This window comes from Puma concolor, chromosome D2 (genome assembly GCF_028749965.1).
Source record: "Puma concolor isolate L17-30 chromosome D2, mPumCon1.1.hap2, whole genome shotgun sequence".
Lineage (NCBI taxonomy): Eukaryota > Metazoa > Chordata > Mammalia > Carnivora > Felidae > Puma > Puma concolor.
The window spans coordinates 18,715,909-18,736,333 of NC_141677.1; the positions used below are offsets into that span (position 1 = coordinate 18,715,909).

The following is a 20,425-nucleotide window of genomic DNA, read 5'->3' on the forward strand; positions in this document are numbered from 1 at the left end:
TCCCGGTGCCCCTTCACAGCTGGGCTTAGTGGTGGCTTCCCTGTCGCTAGCCCTGGGTGCCGCCCCTTCCTCTGCAGATCCCCTTCCTCTGCCAACCGTCCCTTCACTAAACTCTTCTCAGGCGCCTGCTAGGATCCTACTATCTACCTTGCTGTTAAAATCAATTTATTTTCAAAGGAAAAGAAAAACCTGCTGTAAACTTTGGAGGGAGAAAAGAGGAAGATGCTGGTCAGCTGGCCATTGTGAAAAAGAGTACTTTTTGGGAGGGAGAGGTTAGATCTGATGCCAGAGCTTGTCCAAAGAGTTGGGGTCTATCCCTAAAACCCTGCTGGAGAGCTGTCCAAGTTAACTGTTGGGAGTGTGGGTGTTGGGGTCAGTCTAGGTGGAGGTGAAAGGTCTTGGAATTCTGAGGAGATGGGAATAGTGAAGAATGTGTTCTTAAGATCCAAGTCCGTGAAGCACATGGTGGAGGATGGCGTGGTGGAGAGGAGGGTACATGGATTGGGGCCAGCGGCCTCAGGTAATTCTGAGATCCTGAACTAGTCTGTAAGAACCATCCGGCTTTTGGAATGGAGGGACTGGAGTATTGTAAGGAGAGTTAGTAGGTTTTAATACATTTGAGGAAGGAAATTCGGAAATGGGTCGTAAGCCTCACAAGGCCTCAGCTTTGAGAGGATGTTGGGGTTTTGAAGGGAAAAAGATAGGACCCTTAAGGCATATAGGTTGCTTTTGCAAAGTGTTTGTTGTAACTTTTGTGTCTTTTTTTTTTTGTCTTTGTTCATACTTAATTTTATACAGCAAAACAAAGTTTATTTTAAAAAATTCACAAATTATTTGAAAGAATTAAGAGTCGTGTTCTTTTTTCTGCATTCGGATCAAAGTGGAAAGCATACTAGTTAATTCAGTATATATTTTCCAGATAACTGGAAAAAAAAGGAATGATTTGGAAATCAGAAAGGATTATCAGTTGGATACATAATTCAGGAATAGTACGTTAGGAATAGCATAGGACAAAACCAAAAACGTGATAGGTTTTTCAAAAGAACACTCCATATGGGAAATGGTAATGTTTAAGACTATGACGTTTACTGGCCTTAAGCTTCCTTTGGGTGTAGTTCTGAATCCCAGGGTTCCATTAAAGCAGAGGTAACTGTTTAAGGGTCAGACTTTCAGGTTAGCATATGAACAGAATTTGAGACCGCTGAGTATGTAACTCCTATCATAAAGGTGTTGAGCAAATGTTTTGACAATAATTTTTTGCTATCATATCATATCATATATCATATCATATGTCATATCATATATGCTTTCCCTATCGTTTTCACGTTAACAGTATTAAAAAAAATTCTTAAGTTTGGGGCACCTGGGTGGCTTAGTCAGTTAAGCATCTGACTCTTGATTTCAGCTCAGGTCATGATCTCATAGTTCGTGAGTTCAAGCTCCTCATCGGGCTCTGCCCTGGCAGTGCAGAGCTTACTTGGGATTCTCTCTCTGTCCTGCTTGCTCTACCTCTCTCTCTCAAAATAAATAAGCAAACAAACATGAATTAAATAAGTAAATACTGCACCCTAAAAAAAATTCTTACAGTTAATCTTTTAAATGAAATGAGCCAAAAGTCTCTTGCTAGGGCTGTTAATGTGCCTTTGACTAACATCTGAGAAGGCAGAACAGGGTTTAAAAGACAATGATTGTGTTTGGGCCACGGTTTGTGTATAGGTCTTGCTCCTTCAACTAGTTTGTATACTTAAGGGCAGCAAACCTGATTTCTGTTTTTCCTCATCTCTGAGTGCCCAATGCTATGCAAACTCTAGGTGTATTAAGTAGTAAGGTAGGGAAAGTTTAACTGTGGGCTGAAACTGGAAACAAGGGTTTCAGTGCTTTAAGAACAGTTTTGCACCGTTACCTCCGTGTGTTAGTAATGACAAAAATTAGAAAAGAACAGTTAGAAATTATATAATTGACCCTTGAACAATGTGAGGGTTAAGGGTGCCCGACCCCCCATGCAGTCAAAATGTTTTTAAAAAAATCCTGAAGAAGAAAAAATAAATTTATAGTACTGTAAGGTATCGAAAAACATCTACATGTAAGCAGACCCACGCATTTCAAACCTGTGTTGCTCAAGGATCCCTTGCACAGTATTTTCTCTCCCTACTTCTTTTTAAATGTATTTTTTGCCATCAACTGTTTTATTCTGAGTAATGAGCTAAGAATATGACTTTATGAGAAAAGCCCGTTGAGTAGATTCTGGGCAGTTGTGATTATTACCCATCGCCATGGTTTTTGTTAAAAGTAGTTGCCTTCTCTGTACTCCCTCAGGTGTCGCAGGTAGACACCATTTGCGAGTGTTTACTGGAGCATGAGGAGCTGGTCTTAAAGGAAACATCTTTGGAATCTGTTGAATGGGCTGAAGTGGTGATCAATGTGAACAGTATTCTCAAGGTACAAAACCACGGTGAAGATTTCAGCAAATCAAAGACCGGAGTGTGGCTGGAAGAGAAAGTGGTTTCCATATTCCAACTCTGTATTGCCAGTAATTTAAAAGTGTTTAGCATTTAATTCAAAAAATTTAGAAAAGTACAGTCGTTTTATTTATCAAGCATTTTGAATGTCTTATGCATATTAAAAGTTTCTATAATGCTGGGTTCTGGATTATAATAAAATAATAACCTTTTATCTGGAGAAAGATACATATATCATGGCAAATGTATTAATGTTATAGTAACTAAGTGTCTTAATTACTCAAGAACTTAATAGTTACATTATTGATTAAAATGTTCCATTTAATCTTAGATAATGTTCTTTATAGCAATGGTTTTCCTAGTTTGGTTAGTAAGTTTTCCAAAATTAAAGTTAAGTTATGGAGTAAAACAAATTTCAAATGCAGAAAGAACCAAAAGAGTAATTCTTACAGACTTGAGCTGAGTATTTTTTTAGTATTAATAGACTTTGATGTTTCAAATTATCTTTAAAAATACTGGGACTCCTCACTTTCTGCATATGCTGATGCATTTTTTTCTAGGACATGCTACAAGCTGCCTGTCATTATCGACAGAATAGAAACTCCTTATATAGAAAAGAGCCGGTAGAACAAGAACCTGAGTATGTTCCTTGGACAGGTGAGATTGCAAGCTCTGAGTGCAAATGTACTGGTTTATTATTAGCAGTCGTTCAAAATATATTTCTAATGGCCTGTCGTTTCTGGAAGCTGTATTATTCCATTAGTGTGGGTTTGTGAGTGAAATGAAAAATAAGTGCCACCTCCAGAATGAGTAATTCTTGTGAAAATTGCCTTATTCTCTTAGAATAATTTGTAGATTTGTCTGTAATTTATGTAACTGATACTTATTATGCGTCCACTAGATTTAAAAAAAAAAAAAAAAAATTTCAGTAATCTCTACCCCTGACGTGGTGCTTGAATTCACGATCCTGAGATCAAGAGTCACATGCTCTACTAAGCCAGCCAGGCGCCCTTTGTCTACTAGATTTTAGTGCATATGGTTATTCAAAGAAGGAGGTCCTGGCCTTAGAGGTATTGACAATAGTTAATGTTGATTTAATACAAGAAAGTAAGTGGAGTTAGCACTGAAGGAATTTAGAAGGGAGAGGATCATGTTCACCTGGCTGTGTTGAAGTCTCCATAGAGAAGATGGGATTTAAGCAGGACATAGAGAGGGGTCAGCTGAACCCCTATTTGGTTTATTTTTCCAGCAGCGGTGACATGATAGTTTTTAGGCAGTTGGTCTTTCCCCTAGCCATTGTAGAACCCGTACTTACCATATTACTTTATGTGATTTCATAGCAACGAGTGGTCCTGGGGGCATCCGAACAGTAATCGTGCGCCAGCATGGGATTGTCCTGAAAGTGGTATATCCTCAGGCAGACAGCAACCTCCGAAACATTCTGACAGAGCAGCTGGTAGCACTGATTGATTGCTTCCTGGATGGTTACGTTTCCCAGCTTAAGTCTCTGGACAAATCTGGTGATCAAGAAAGATACAGCAGTCTGGAAATGGAATACCTACAGAAAAGATCAGATCTCCTATCTCCACTTCGTAAGTGCATGATATTTAGCAATGACTATGGGTCTTTGACGTGGCGGAACGGGTGACGGAGTCCAATCGCTAATGTAGCATATTCAGTGTAATATCATTAATCTAACTGTAACCGAGAACGTAAAGCAAAGCATGTATGTACAGCTTTCTGCATTCATTCATTTGTTCGACCTTGTCTTCACACCTTTCCAGGTACGAGTACCATAGATGGTGCTGAAGATGATTTGAAAATGAATAAATTAAAAACAACTGGAGACTGTGCTCAAAGAGCTTATCTCAGACTTTTACATGAATAAGTCGACTGCACAGTAGAGCACGATGAGGGCGGTTAGAGGGTACAGATGGAACAGTGTGGCTGTTCGGCAAAGGACACATCATTTTGATAGCTAGAGTTAGGAGAAGTAGCTCGTTTTGCTAGTATACCAAGGAAGGGACTAGCATCATGGGTAGGCAGTGATGAAGCAGGGGATTAAATTTGCCTCTCTAATGAGTTTATAAGGATTATGAAACTAAATGCCAGTAAGTGGAAAGGTTTCTATTCTGTTATTTTTTAGAATATAATATGAATTAAAGGTAAAGTTTCAAGTAATACTTTTTATCACATAAGTTTTCACTAACAGAAATTTTTCCATCTGTTCTCATTTCTACAGTCACACTAGGCCAATACCCGTGGGCTGCTTCATTAGCAGAAAAGTACTGTGACTTTGATATCTTAGTGCAAATGTGTGAGCAGACTGACAACCAGACTAGACTCCAGCGCTACATGACCCAGTTTGCTGATCAGGTAACGAGTGTTGGGGACATAGGAAATTGATGCTGTTGTAAGGTTTTACCATTTCAAATCTTTTTTTTTTTTTTTTTTATGTTTATTCGAGACAGAGAGAGAGAGAGCACGTGTGGGGAGAGGGGTAGAGAGAGAAGGAGAGAGAGAAGTCCAAGCAGACTCGGAACTGTCAGTGCAGAGCCTGATGCGGGCAGGGCTTGAATTCATGAACCGTGAGATCATGACATGAGCAGAAATCAAGAGTCAGACGCTTAACTGACTGAGCCACCCAGGCGCCCTCGTTTCAAATCTTACTTGGGTGTTTTGTTGGAAGATGATATATAGTCGTTTTGTAGTTAGCTTATATACTAATTTGTGCATTAGGTTTCTTTGTAAATTGGCAGATGATTCCAAATATTGTTGAAAGGTTCTGTGACCTTTGACGAATAAGTTAAAATTTTCATTTCTATTCATATTTCCAGTCATAATTAAAAGTACTTAGGTATATGAAAATTGAGAGAATTTTTAAAATTTGAAAAGAAGATCTTAGGAGCACAGGATGCTGCAGCTTTTAGAGAACTCAGTTTTCCATACACCAAAGATTTGTTTTCTCCTTCTTTGACATCATGCTTCTTTTTTTTTTTTTCTAATTTTTTTTTTAAATGTTTATTTATTTTTGAGGGAGAGAGAGAGAAAGAGCATGAGCAGAGAAGGGGCAGAGAGAGAGAAGGAGACACAGAATCTGAAGCAGGCTTCAGGCTCTGAGCTGTCAGCACACAGCCTGATGCGGGGCTTGAACTCATGAACCATGAGATCATGACCTGAGCCGAAGTCGGATGCTTAACCGACTGAGCCACCCAGGTGGACCACATGCTTTTTATTTTTCAAAAAACTTTTCATTATGACACTCTCTAGGTGAATTTAAGCTAGTTGATTGTCAAGTAAGCACTGACTTTTTTCTTACTATAAAAGTGAACACAGTATAAAATTCAGAAAGCCCCTATAAACCGGAAAGATTTTAAGAATCATTCAAAATTTCACTACCCAGAGAGGAAGAACCCTTCGTAACATTTGGTTTATGTTGTTCTAATCTTTTCACGCCATATTATTGTGGACAAATATGTTTTGCCAGTTGCTAATCACAAACATTTGTCCTGATATCATTAAATATTTCACAATGTTTTGATGGTATCGTGGTATTTCATGGCCTGGATGTAACTTGCCTTATTTGATCAGGGCCTGATTGTTTGACATGGCTTATTTAGTATTTCACGATAGCACTAAAGTAAATATTTCTGCATCCATCATGATTTCTATTCTTTTGTGGATTCTAGTTCTTTGTTAACATTTTTCATCCATTTTTTCTTTCTTTTATTTTCTTTAATATGTTCAGTAGTTCTTTAAAAAATCCTTCTGTACTACCTCTAAAATCTGATCATCCTCAGATTTGTTTCTCTTGCCTACTTCTTGGTCATGTTTTTCTGCTTATTATGTCTTACGAATTTCTTGTTGTATTTTGGATATTGTGTGTAAAGGAACCTTAAAGATGAAAATAATGTTTGGTTTTTTTTCTCCTGAGAGGCAGATAAAGTGAGAGGTAGGTCACTCAGTTCATCAAGAACAGAGGTGGGCCAAGATTTGGTTGAGGCTTTTGTTACATTCATTTCATTTCTGGTTTCAAAGTCTTGTGGGACTGGTGTGTTCATGGCAGAATTTCCTTTAGTGGAAATACCTCTTAAATACTGTGTGACTGTAGGACATTTTAATCTTCCCTTCCAGCCTAGCCTTCCATGCTACCCCAGCATCCGGCAAACATCAGGTGGGGAAAACTGGCTAGGCATTTAGACCCTCTCTAGAATCCTGTTTATCATTCCAGTGCACATGGCCTTCTGGCACAGAATTGAACCCCTGGAGGTGTGGAGGCAGCGCCTGGGTGGCTCAGTCAGTTAAACGTCCAACTTGGGCTCAGGTCATGATCTCACAATTCGTGGGTTTGAGCCCTGCATCGGGTTCTATGCTGACAGCTCAGAGCCTGGAGCCTGCTTCAGACTCTGTGTCTCCCTCTCTTTCTGCCCCTCCCCTGCTCATGCTCTGTCTCTTTTTCTCTTTCTCAAAAAAAATGGATAAACATTAAAAAAAGAATTTGACCCCTGGGAATCTTTCATTCTGCAGTGTTGCATAGAACTTTCCTGTGTGTTTTCTAAGATAGGACATGGGGCACGTTGAGCACCTGATGTGATTAGTGTGACTGAGGAACTGAATTTTAACATTTTAACTACGTTTAAACAGCTGTACATAGCTAATGGCTGTCAAACCATACCACGCATATCTAGAGTTTACATGATCTTAAGCAAGATCCCCTTTCTGAATCTGCATTCCTCTTTTGTTAAACTAAGTTAAGGGTTTTTTTTTTTGAGGATCCTAGTATATAGAAAATAAATGTTTAAACAGGATCTCTGTTCTGGAATCTAAGACCTTTGAAAAAAATATTAACGTTTTATTATCAGAAATATACTTTTTAAAACTGTATTAATAAATATTGTTCGATTCTTTGCTCTTTTATTTGTAGAATTTTTCAGACTTTCTCTTCCGTTGGTATCTGGAGAAAGGAAAGCGAGGCAAATTATTATCTCAACCCATTTCTCAGCATGGAGAGTTGGCAAATTTTTTGCAAGCTCATGAACATCTCAGCTGGTTACATGAAATTAACAGCCAAGAATTAGAAAAGGTAAGAATTGAGTTACATGGAGCAGGTTTAGGCAGTTTTTTACTTAGTTTGTTTTTTTTTTTTAACTAGTTTTTATTTTATAGAGAAAGAGCACAAGCAGGGGAGAGGGGCAGAAGTTCAGAGAGAGAGAGAGAGAAAATCCCAAACAGGCTCCATGCTCAGCACACAGCCCAATGTGGGGCTCCATCCCATGACCCTGGGATCATGACCTGAGTTGAAGTCAGGAGTCAGATGCTCAAATGACTGAGCCACTCAGGTGCCCCTTTAGTTTTAATTAGTTTAGTTTATAGTGATTAAAATGCTATTTAGAAATTATTTTAAGCATGTGTCTCCTTTTTCTGACATAATTTGAATAAAGTATTCTTGTTTATTTATGATGGCATTGCTCGTATTTTTAATGTCTCAAAAAAATGTAGCCTGTTGTGTTTTGACTACTATTAGAGTAAAATAAAGCACAAAAATTGTATTAACATGTAAATAACCGTTGACCTTTATTTGCAATGAGTATTAAAATGTTCAAATTATGAGTAAAAACAATACACGAATTAATTTTAAAATTTGTCCTTGACAGGTCATTGAAGTGACTCTGTAATTGTTACAGAGCAAATGTCTTATACGTGTTTCTTTTCCCAATAATTAGTGTCGCTGGTTGGTATTTTATTGTGTAATTACTCTTGGTGTATAGAACCAATTAGTTTTTAGGTTTGCTAGTACTGACTTGATCTTTCATTGATATAAATTAGGGGGGAAAACAAGTTTAGGTCGTGCATTAGCCTGTATTTCAACTTGAATTAGTACGCAGGGTCTTATCACTTTTCATGTTTTGTTGTAGGCTCATGCAACACTTCTGGGTCTGGCAAACATGGAAACACATTACTTTGCAAAGAAAAAAACCCTTCTTGGCTTGAGTAAATTGGCTGCGTTGGCTTCAGACTTTTCAGAGGATGTACTGCAAGAAAAAATTGAAGGTAAAAGAAAGAATTTGAGCATCAAGCATGCTATCAGTGAACTTTTATAATGCATTCCTAGTATTGTTCAGTGGTATTCATTAGACATAGGACCCATCTCTTCTTTAAGAGGAATGCTTTCTATTCAGTGGCTTTAGACAATTACATAAGTACATATTTGGGATTCTATTTTTTAGAGAAAGTTTGTATGTTAAATAAGAATTCCTTAAGAATGAAAGTAAATGATTTGACCTGTGCTTTGATTACACCCTTAGTGACTCACATTCTGAGAACAGGAAGAACTGCAAAGAAATCTTTATTCAGTGGGTTTGTTGTAGGTAGTAGTTTGTTAAAGCTACTGGTTTCAGAATTCAAAGCTTTTTGGTGTCATAATTGTGAGACTTTTGTTATGTTGTCAGTTAAGAAAATGTTTGGATATATTCTTATTTTTGAGAACCAAGGGGAAGAGGGAGATGGAAATCTAGGAGGAGGATGAGGAAGGGCCCTGGACTGTACTTGAATTGGAGATTTCAGATGGAATCACGATTGTTCAAAATTAAAGTATTCCTTGGGCTCTGTCCACTGAAAAGGCCTAAAAGCAGTGACACCCCAGTGGCAGGAGCATGCCTAGTCCTGTATCATGGCTTCTAACTACTATTTCTCAGTAAAAGGAGATGAGGGTTATTGAGGAAATGATCCTGGGGAGTCTTGTTGGGCCAGAAAGCAAGCTTAATGTAGAGATGTCAAACAATACGACAGCCACCACTCGCCAAGTTTGGGGATAATCTAAACACCAAAAAGAATGATAGTAAAACATTTTATTTCACAGTTTAAAAACAAAAAAATCCATAAATCTACAGTGAGACCCATAAGGGGAGGGGTCAGTGAGAGTTTCCTTTAGAAAAAAAAAGAATACCAACTAATAAGTGTAGAATGGGACTTGGCAGATCACCACCTGCGACCATGGTGACTAATGTGTCATCCAAGGACGCTAAAGCCATTGAGTTTAGGGGTTAGGGGAAAAGGATGGCCTCATGTTTTCAGAGTATCATGACATGGACCTGACAGGTACCATCATCAGCACTGAGACAGGCTCACCGTAAATACTTCCCAGGGTGATGTCATGTAGCAGTGTGGAATACCACCTTGTGCTATTGTCGTGTCAGAAATGTTCAACCTGAATCTAACCACAGGGAAGTGATTATTAGATAGATCCTGTTTTGGGGCATTTTGCAATATAATTGGCTCCGACTCCCTAATTCAGCAGCATGAAAGACAAAAAATTTAAAAAAACAACAAAACAGGAGGCTGTTTTAGATTAAAGCAACCTGAGAGCCATGACAACCAAATGTAGGGAGAGAGGCTGGCTCAGCTCCTCGATCATCCCCCAAATAACCAACCATGATGCACGTTTTGGGGACAACTTAGGGGATGTGAACATAATTAACATTAGATGATATTTCTGTATTTATGTTAAATTTTTCAGACCTGATAATGATATTGTGATTGAATGCCCTTAGGAGGTACATCCTAAAGTATTTAGAAATGTCCTGATGTTGCAGCTTTCATTTGATTTAGGAGGAAAAGCAAATAGGTAGATTGGTAAATAGGTAGATAAAGCCAAGATGGCAGAATGATAACAGGTAACCGTAGGTATACAGGGGTGCACTGTATTGTTCTTTAATATTTTCTCTAGGGGCGCCTGGGTGGCTCAGTTGGTTGAGCGTCTGACTTCGGCTCAGGTCATGATCTCACGGTTCGTGAGTTCGAGCCCTGCGTCAGGCTCTGTGCTGACAGCTCAGAGCCTGGAGCCTGCTTTGGATTCTGTCTCCCTGTCTCTCTGTCCCTCCCCTGCTCGCACTCTGTCTCTCTTAATTTTTCTGTTAAGAAAAATTGTTTTAATTTTCTGTGGTGTTAGAATTTATTTTTATTTTTCTAATGTTTATTTATTAAAAAAAAATTTTTTTAATGCTTTGTTTTTGAGAGAGAGAGACAGAGTACAAGCAGGGGAGGGGGAGACACAGAATTTGAAGCAGGCTCTAGGCTCCGAGCTGTCAGCACAGAGTCTGACGCCAGGCTCGAACTCACGAACTGAGAGATCATGACCTGAACTGAAGTCGGATGCTTAACCGACTGAGCCACCCAGGTGCCCCTGTTTGGTTTTTTTTTGTTTTTTTTTTTTAATTTTTTTTTCAACGTTTATTTATTTTTGGGACAGAGAGAGACAGAGCATGAACGGGGGAGGGTCAGAGAGAGAGGGAGACACAGAATCGGAAACAGGCTCCAGGCTCTGAGCCATCAGCCCAGAGCCCGACGCGGGGCTCGAACTCACGGACCACGAGATCGTGACCTGGCTGAAGTCGGACGCTTAACCGACTGCGCCACCCAGGCGCCCCTGTTTGTTTATTTTTGACAGAGAGACAGAGTGCAAGCAGGGGAGGGGCAGAGAGAGAGAGGGAGACACAGAACCCAAAGCAGAGCCTGACTCAGGGCTCAGACTCACAAACCACAAGATCATGACCTGAGCTGAAGTAGGCTACTTAACCAACTGAGCCACCCAGGCCCCCCTAGAATTCTTTTCTAAATAGGCTGCATGCCCAGCATGGAGCCCATTGTGGACTTGAGCTCACAACCCATAGATCAAGAGTCGTACACTTAACCAACTGAGCACCCAGGTGCCCCAAGTTTGGAATTTCTCAAAGTAAAAATTGGAAGGGGATTTTAGCTCTGTGATCAGGGGTGAAAGGTATACAAACATAGATACTTGTATTTGGTTGCAGGGCTTATCCACAGAGGCCAGCCTTTGAGGTATGGGTTCTATTTATACTACCGTCTTTTTTTCTTCAAGGAATGGGAACAATGGAAAGAATCTTGACAGAAATTGGACAGATCTGGTTTCATATGTTTTCTCTGGCTTACTAGCTTTGTGACCTTGGATACCCTCTGAGCCTCAGTTTCCTCAGCTATAAAATGGGTAGTTGTAAGGAGTGGAGACACTGTGTTCCTTGAAAAAAATGTCTTATACGTATTAAGTCCCCAATAAAGTGTAGGGTTAGCATTTAACTTTTATTATTAAAACTATTTTTCACTGTTTATAAAGGAGATTTTCAATCTTATTTTTAAGCACTAGTAGTGTTTATTGTTCTAGAAAAGTGTGTATATATTCTGCAAGATTGGCTGATAGTCTGACATGGGAAGCCATATTTTAGCCTAGTCACCAGAGATAGACCATGTTATTCAAATCCAGATGGTTGTTTTATCTATTTATTTATATTTGAGAGAGAGAGAGAGAGAGCGTGCTTGTACGAGCTGGGGAGAGGGGCAGAGGGAAAGAGCAAAAGAATCTTAAGCAGGCTTTGTGCTCGGCTCAGAGCCTGACACGGGGCTCAATCCCACAAACCGTGAGATGACCTGAGCTGAAATCAAGAGTCGGACACTTAACTGACTGAGCCACCCAAGTGTCCCTCAAATCAAGGTTTTATTTCTTGCTCCCCCCACAACCCGCTCACCAGAAATCATTGGAACTGTGGTCACCATTTTACATTTGATCACTTCTTAACTTCTGCTTTCTTAACACAATGGGAATGTTTTTGGGTGTCAGTAATTACCTGCAGACTATCATCACAATGTATCTAATCCTAGGGAGTAGATTTTTTTTTAAATTTTCTGGTTATATAAATAATTCCTTACTGAAATTTGTAAATTACCAGGAAAAAACATAACAAATAGTCTATATAATCTCACTGCCCCAGAGAGAACTATAGTCACTGTTTCGTGTACCCTCCCAGTCTGCTTCTCTATGTATGGAAATCGCACAAAAATTATTTAATTTTTACAAAATTAGGATCACGTGGAAGGATGTCAGTGTTTGAATGAGCATATTTATGCTTTGGTCATTGTATCTGGCGGTGACAACTGTGTTTATGAGAATACGTAGCAGTTCTCAGTCCTTGTCTCCTGCAGTCCACATCTTCCTGGGCAAAACCGGGGAATTGGGCTGCAGCCTGGATGGCTGATGTCACCTCATCCAGTAGAGCTCACCATTGCTAATTAATAGGTTTGGTGCATAATCTTCCAGGCTTTTTTTCTTGTAATAACTCATGGCGGCTTTGAAATAGATCATTTCCCTTAGTGCAAGATTCTACTAGAAACTGGTGGGAAGAAGCACTTTCTTGAGTTAACATAAAATGGGACCGGGTGGCCCCAGATTTGGGGGACTTGTGTCTGCGAAATAGCCATCTGTTCTCCAGGCAGTAGGTGTATTTTCATAGCTCTTCTCTTCTCTCCTAACTCTCTGGTTACTGTGACTGTTTATATGACTTGGATCAAATCATGAACATGTTTTAACATAATCAGGAATCAAAGGCAAGCAGAATTAATAACATGTTAAGATCATCAAATAACGATGAGATTACCATTAGAGGTGTTCCTTTTTTTTTTTTTAATTCAGATTTGTTTTATGACAGAGCAGAAGTTTACTCCCCTCCCTGCCTCTCATTTTGAATTCTAGAAATGGCTGAGCAGGAGCGCTTTCTGCTGCACCAGGAGACCCTGCCGGAGCAACTGCTGGCAGAGAAAGAGCTGAGTCTCAGTGCGATGCCGGTGCTGACTGCACCACAGCTCATCAGCGTACGTCTTCGCGAATCCTTGCACCATTCCTCAGTCTCAAAACAGCGTCAGTGTCTCTTGAGTCAGATGGACAGTTCCTAAGAGTAGTCCTCTTTCCGTTCCTATTTTTCTGGTAACTTTCCCCTTCCTCTAAAATAAGTTGTTAGAAGCTGCTTGAGAACAGGATGCCCGTTGGCAGGAAGCGGATCAGCCTCTGCCTCCCATAGATCTCCAGCTGTTCCTAGAGATGCTTTATCCAGGTGACCAGAAGGAAGTACTTGGATTTTCTTTTCTGGCATAGGGCATGTACATACCATGAGGTACAGTTCAGTCTCTTCCATAAGAAAAATAGTTTAAGGAACTAGATTTACATAGCCTGTGATACTGTCCTCCCGCTTTTGTCTGGAACACAACACATTCCTGAGGGCAGGAACACAACAATTCCCTAGATAATGGGCTACAGCCTCCATGAGACAGTCTCATTGTTATGTACTGTACTTGTAGCCTTAACTCTGCTTCGCTCTTTGCCCTTCAACAGAGCATCCCAATACAAGAGTGATGTAGGATCACTTTGAAATCGCTCTAATTATAGTAACAGAAGACAATCCCAAAACTTCAGTATTTTAGTCATTATTGGTAACAGATTTCCTGTAATTGAGCCCACAACAGCCTCTCTTTATATAGCATATTGCAAAGAATATGCCCAAAAGAATACTGAAGTGTGTTACATTATATTGAACCTAAGAATATGAATTTACTGACATTTTTAAAGTATATATACCAAATTACACAAATTAAGTACTGTTGAGTGTAGGCATGTGTTAAAAGAAAGTTGATCGTGAGGATAGATGGAATGTGATTTCCAGATGTGACAGTCTTCTTAGTATAAAATACAAATACCTGTGACTGACTTGGAAGACATAATGACTTATTTTCTCCCTAAATGTCTCTAGTCTTAGTTATATGATTACTTAAAATAATCCTCATCCTTATTTGAATTTCCCATAGCTATATATCTGTGAAGAAAACAGAAGAGCTAATGAATATGATTTCAAGAAAGCTTTGGACTTGCTGGAATATATCGATGAGGTGAGTAAAATCCCTGGAGACGATCAAAGGCAAGTATCACAATTATATATTTGGTTTGCTGTAGAGTTGAAAACGTATTAAAAAAGAAAAGATAACTTCTTTTAGCCAATCATGACAATGTGTTAATTAAAAAAGACTCCCGGTGGGGCGCTTGGGTGGCTCAGTCTGGTAAGCGTCCGACTTCGGCTCAGGTCACGATCTCGCGGTCTGTGAGTTCGAGCCCCGCGTCAGGCTCTGTGCTGTCAGTTCAGAGCCTGGAGCTTGCTTCGGATTCTGTGTCTCCCTCTCTCTTTGCCTCTCCCCCCTCACACTCTGTCTCTCTCTATCAAAAAATGAATAAACGTTAAAAAATTTTTTTTTTTTTTTTTTTTTTTTTTAATTAAAAACAATAAAAAAGACTCTCGGGTGCCTGGGTGGCTCAGTCGGTTAAAGCGTCTGACTCTGGCTCAGGTCGTGATCTCACAGTTCATGAGTTCGAGCCCCACATCAGGCTCTGTGCTCACAGCTCAGCCTGGAGCCGGCTCCAGATTCTGTTTCCCTCTCTCTCTGCCCCTCCCCCACTTGTTCTCTTTCTCTCAGTCTCTCTCTCTCTCTCTCTCTCTCTCAAAAATAAATAAATGGTTTTTTTTTTAATTTTAAAAAAGACTCTGGTTCAGCTATTCCTAACTCTTGGAATGTGTAGCTCTTTAGAAAAGTTGTCAGGAGAGTCGCTTTCCTGATAATTCTCACATGTTCCCTGGTGTCTTTTTCTGTGCACGAATAAAAAACACGGCTTTTCAGAGTCCTGAGGTAATTTTTTTCTTTCATTTATTAAGTCATTATTAGTTCTTCATTCTGATACGTTGCTTTATCAATTTGTTTTTCATAGTATTCACCCTAAGAGGAGCTGTTTCTCAGCCTTCTTTGGGGGGAAAAAAAAGATTATGATGATAATTCTCTAGGATAAGAATTGGCCTTGCAATTGAAAGTAGTTTGGTAGATTTAAAAAATGTAATGGATTGGCTTTTATGTTACCCTGTTTAAAATCTTAACCTTTTCAGGGTTCCTGATAACATCAGATTATCACAGAATAATCAGAAACTGATTCGCACAGAGTTATTAATTGGCTTACTCTTCTGCGTATTAATGTCTTAAAAGGAAATTTTTTTTAATTATGAATCAAAAGTAAAGCAATATTTATGTAGAATTAGAACCTGATACAACTCAAATGTAAGCATGTATTTCTTAAAATCAGGACTTAATGAGAATTTTTTTGTTTCACCATAAAGGAGGAAGATGTAAATATAAATGATCTAAAACTGGAAATCCTTTGCAAAGCTCTTCAGAGAGATAAGTAAGTTCCCATAGCATGAATCTAAGGTACGGTTTTGGGAAAGGATTCTTTAGGAAGATTATGATACCATACATCAAACGGTCTTGTAGCCTAATTGTTTTACAACATATACTATGAAAATTGTAATGGTTGCATTAGTAATCTAAATTTTTCATTCAATAATTAAGGGAGAGTTTAAGGACTTAGGACCACTAGTATAATACGTCTCTCCTTTTGATTTTAAAATTTAGACCGTCAGTTTGCACAGAAATGCCTATGTTCCTGATTTTCACACAAGTTGGGCCAATTCTGCCAAACAAGCTGCTGTCGTTTCAAATAAAAAGTTTATTAGAGTATCAGTACTGTCTTGTAAGTTCTTGAGACCTCTCACGTTATCTCCTTCTTAAGGGGGGAGATTTCTGCTGGAAATGGTGGCAAAGAGAGGTGGTGGCTGTGAAAGACTGAGAATCAAATTGCTTCGGGGAAAAAGAATTTTAAAGAGAACGTGACTTGAGTGTTAACGTCCTTCCCTACCCACAACTTCCCTTTTTATATCGTGCTGAGAAATTACAGTAGAACTATTTTTACTAAAGCATTTCTTCCTCTGATCACTCCCAAATGGTTCACATTGTTCTGCTTGGTCTTGGAGGTCACGCTCTGAAGCATCTAGCTCTGCCACTTGATTCTCCTTCCTAATCTAAAAAAAAGTATGCCATCATTTGGCTGGAATTCTTTTCATGGCTTTATGTTTAAAAACTTTAAGGTATTGTGGGATATATCCATTGATGATACAGAGTAGTGGTTCTGTGTGTGTGTATTTCAGCAGTGGATAATCTCATCTAGATAAAACTTACATTGTATTAGACACCATTTACCCTTTTACTTTTATGAAAAGCAGAGTCTGTTACAATATACTGTAACTATTGTGCTCCGAAGATCATACTTTGGAGTCCTTACTAGATTTGTTATATATTTATAGTGTTTTTTGGGAACAGATACCTCACTACTTGGTTTTGACATCACATAGGTATGGTTACGTTGGGCAGGTAGCTACTTGAGTGTAACATCTTGTATCTACTATAAAGACTCTAAGTGTGTTCAACATTTAAAGCTCCCTTATTTTAATAATTTGAAACAGTATCACAAAAACTTAAGATTCCCCACCTGACCCCCCAACCCCTCCCCAGCACAACCATTAGAACAAGACTATGGTAGCAAACAGAAGTCCTTTATTTCAGATACATTCACGATTTCATTTTCTTCCCATTGCAATTTTGTTTTCTAGCTGGTCCAGTTCAGATGGTAAGGATGATCCAATTGAAGTATCTAAAGGCAGTATATTTGTGAAAATCTTACAGAAGCTTTTAAAAGATGGTAAGTAGTTTGTTAACACTAGAAATTCTGGTATCGCTCCTCAGTTTTAGAAATCTGAGAATGGGATTTGCCAAGGTGTCAGTGCGAGGGCAGTTCAAGATTAAACAGTACCATACTCAGAATTCGATTTGTTTAAAATGAAGGAAGGGTTGGGCTGCCTGGGTGGCTCAGTCGGTTAAGCGTCCGACCTCTCCTCAGGTCATGATCTCACGGCTCATGATTTCAAGCCCCGCATCAGACTCTGTGCTGACGGCTCGGAGCCTGGAGCCTGCTTTGGATCCTGTGTCTCCCTCTCTCCCTGCCCCTCCCCTGCTCACGCGCTCTCTCTCAAAAATACACAAATATTAAAATGAAGGGTTTTTTTCTTTCCTCTCCAATTGGGGGAGCATGTGTCAAGGTGAAGTCTCCATCCACATGGATCCTGGGGGACTCCAGTGGGCAAAGTCTCCGTGCTGATTGGACAAGGAATAGATTCAAGTGTTGGTTGTGATACCAAAAATGTATATGATAAATGAGATGTAACTTTTTGTTACATAACTGACCATACTATGCTTAAGAATAAATTACCAATGCTTTTTCAAATCCATTTTGGATGTTAATACTCTAAAATTCATTTTAGGAACAAAATAAAAAGAAACAAGAAGGGAATGTGTTCTGCACATACTCCCATACTAAAGCAGTGAGCAAAATTCGATTTGCTGATTGAGACACAAATTAGGTAAAGAAGCTTTTATGGACAAAATGCTGTTCTTAGGGAGGTGTATGAATTAGAGGATGCAGTTGACCCTTGCACAGTGTGTGGATGAGGGGCACTGATCCCCAGCACAGTTGAAAATCTACGTGTAACATTTGACTCCCTAAAAACCTAACTGCTGATGTTCTGCTATTGACCAGAAGCCTTACGAGTAACACAGTTAACACATATTTTATATGTGTGTTATGTACTGTATTCTTATCATAAAGTAAGCTTAGAGAAATGAAAACGTTCTTAAGAAAATCATAAGAAAGAGAAAATACAGTCATAGTACTGTACTGTATTAAAAAAAAAAAATTCGCATGTAAGTGGACCCTTGCAGTTCAAACCTGTGTTGTTCAGGGATCAGCTGTATTTTTACTTTTACCATTTTTTATATTACTGGGAGCTTAATATATGGAGAATGTTAGGTAGAGATGAGCAATTTTGCACATTTTATACCTATGTGACTCGTATTATAGAATTATATCAAAACGTATGCTACTAAATTCAGGCAATGTGCAAAATAGGCTAACTTAGTGTTCACCAATCTTTTCAAATATAAGGACACTCTCTTTTATATCAAATGGAAAAAATACACAGTGATAAAAAGTTGTAAATTCAGTAGTCCTTCTAAATGGATGGGACTTCAGGGGCGCCTGGGTGGCGCAGTCGGTTAAGCGTCCGACTTCAGCCAGGTCACGATCTCGCGGTCCGTGAGTTCGAGCCCCACATCGGGCTCTGGGCTGATGGCTCAGAGCCTGGAGCCTGTTTCCGATTCTGTGTCTCCCTCTCTCTCTGCCCCTCCCCCATTCATGCTCTGTCTTTCTCGGTCCCAAAAATAAATAAACGTTGGGGAAAAAAAAAAAATTAAAAAAAATAAATGGATGGGACTTCTATCCATCATACTGACATTTACACACATTTGAAAGGTTTCTATATATACATATGCAAGGTACATTATTTAATCTACGAAAACATGCCAAATCCAGTCTCTGATACATAGTAGTCACTCAATAGACGTTTGTCCTTTGAATGCCTGGAAGTATTTTGCAGATTCATAGGACTCATAGCCCCAACTCCTCTGCAATAGATTGTATTCTGCAGTCCTGGCTTTTAATTCTTTTTTAACGTTTATTTATTTTTGAGAGAGACAGAGCGTGAGCAGGGGAGGGACAGAGAGAGAGGGAGACACCGAATCCGAAGTAGGCTCCTGGCTCTGAGCTGACAGCACAGAGCTTGACGCAGGGCTTGAAACCACAAACCACGAGATCATGACTTGAGCCAAAGTCGGACGCTTAACCGACTGAGACACCCAGACGCCCTTACAGTCCTCTATTTTAAAAAATCACTGGCTTAACCAAGTGAAATGAAGGAGGACCCTTAGAAAAGTTCTATGGAATTAACCACACCAACCAGTATTCTGAGTGAGGTTAAAGAGAAGCAAACTCTCAGTGTTTGTGTGTCAGAAGGTGTTTTTTTGTTTTGTTTTTTTGTTTTTGTTTTTGTTTTTATAGCCCATCTGTATGGGTCTCCTAGCATTAGTTTTCAGATTTTTAGTCTCCTTTTATAAGTGATCCAAAGAAAATGTAATTCTGTGACTAGATTACTTGGAACTTGCTCAGAAATGATTTGAACTTTTCTTCATGAAAAAGGAATACTTGATTGCTCCATATTGATAGATTTAATAGTACATTCATTTTAAAAAATGAGCAAGTAATACAAAGGTTAATTAAGACTTTACATTGTCACAGAATAAATAAAAACTAAAAATGAAAAACGGAATCTAGCAAAAGAACCTATTTTTTTTCTTGAAAGTATTTGAAATGCTTGAAATTCCAAAAGAGCTAAAATGCACCAAAAGGCTTTCTCTTTTCTGTATTTGGAAACAAAGAAATGATATGGTTGACTTCATGTATGGTTGAAGAGTTGAAGAGTTGGAAACCATTTGGACCCAAATCCAATGCTGTCCATGAAATTTGTTCTTCTAAAAGTGCCACAGAGGGGCACCTGGGTGGCTGTCGGTTGAGCATCTGACTCTTGGTTTTGGCTCAGGTCATGATCTCGCAGTTCGTGGGTTCAAGCCCCACTCCGGGCTCTGCAACTGGTAGCATGGAGCCTGCTTGGGTTCTCTCTCAATCTCTCTCTCTCTCTCTCTCTCGCTCTCTCTCTCCCCCCCTCTCTCCCTCCCTCCCTCCCTCCCTCCCTCCCTCCCCCCCTCCCCCCCTCCCTCCCTCCCTCTCTCCCTCCCTCTCTCCCTCCCTCTCTCTGTCCCTTCCCCACTCAAGCTGTCTCTTTCTCTCTCTCTCAAAAAAAAAAAGTAAAAAAAAAAAAAAGTGCCACAGAATTGAATTGTGGCTAAGTAAGTGGTGCTCTTTAAAGGTGACTTTGCGGGGCGCCTGGGTGGCGCAGTCGGTTAAGGGTCTGACTTCAGCCAGGTCACGATCTCGCGGTCCGTGAGTTCGAGCCCCGCGTCGGGCTCTGGGCTGATGGCTCAGAGCCTGGAGCCTATTTCCGATTCTGTGTCTCCCTCTCTCTCTCTGCCCCTCCCCTGTTCATGCTCTGTCTCTCTCTGTCCCAAAAATAAATAAACGTTGAAAAAAAAAAAATTAAAAAAAAAATAAATAAATAAAGGTGACTGCTGTTTTTGTTATTCTTAGATCTCACTCATAAGGACAACAGGAACGTAAAGTTGTGAAGAATTATTACACTGTGACCAAAGGACAAAAACAAGTAGAAATATTATATTATAGAAATATATATAAGTATATATAAATATATATAATACATATATATATAATACATTCAGACACATTTACA

General features: G+C 39.3%; 1 protein-coding gene across 1 annotated transcript in view; it reads left to right on the plus strand.

Moving 5' to 3' along the window:
• Positions 1–20,425, plus strand: part of NUP133 (nucleoporin 133) — a 57,860-nt gene that overhangs the window by 33,647 nt on the left and 3,788 nt on the right. The window contains exons 16-25 of the mRNA XM_086679715.1: positions 2,317–2,439; positions 3,020–3,116; positions 3,800–4,051; positions 4,702–4,835; positions 7,384–7,542; positions 8,375–8,510; positions 13,000–13,118; positions 14,106–14,186; positions 15,455–15,519; positions 16,784–16,872. Of these exons, the coding sequence (XP_086535841.1) occupies positions 2,317–2,439; positions 3,020–3,116; positions 3,800–4,051; positions 4,702–4,835; positions 7,384–7,542; positions 8,375–8,510; positions 13,000–13,118; positions 14,106–14,186; positions 15,455–15,519; positions 16,784–16,872 (1,255 nt within the window). The remainder of the gene's footprint in view (positions 1–2,316; positions 2,440–3,019; positions 3,117–3,799; positions 4,052–4,701; positions 4,836–7,383; positions 7,543–8,374; positions 8,511–12,999; positions 13,119–14,105; positions 14,187–15,454; positions 15,520–16,783; positions 16,873–20,425) is intronic.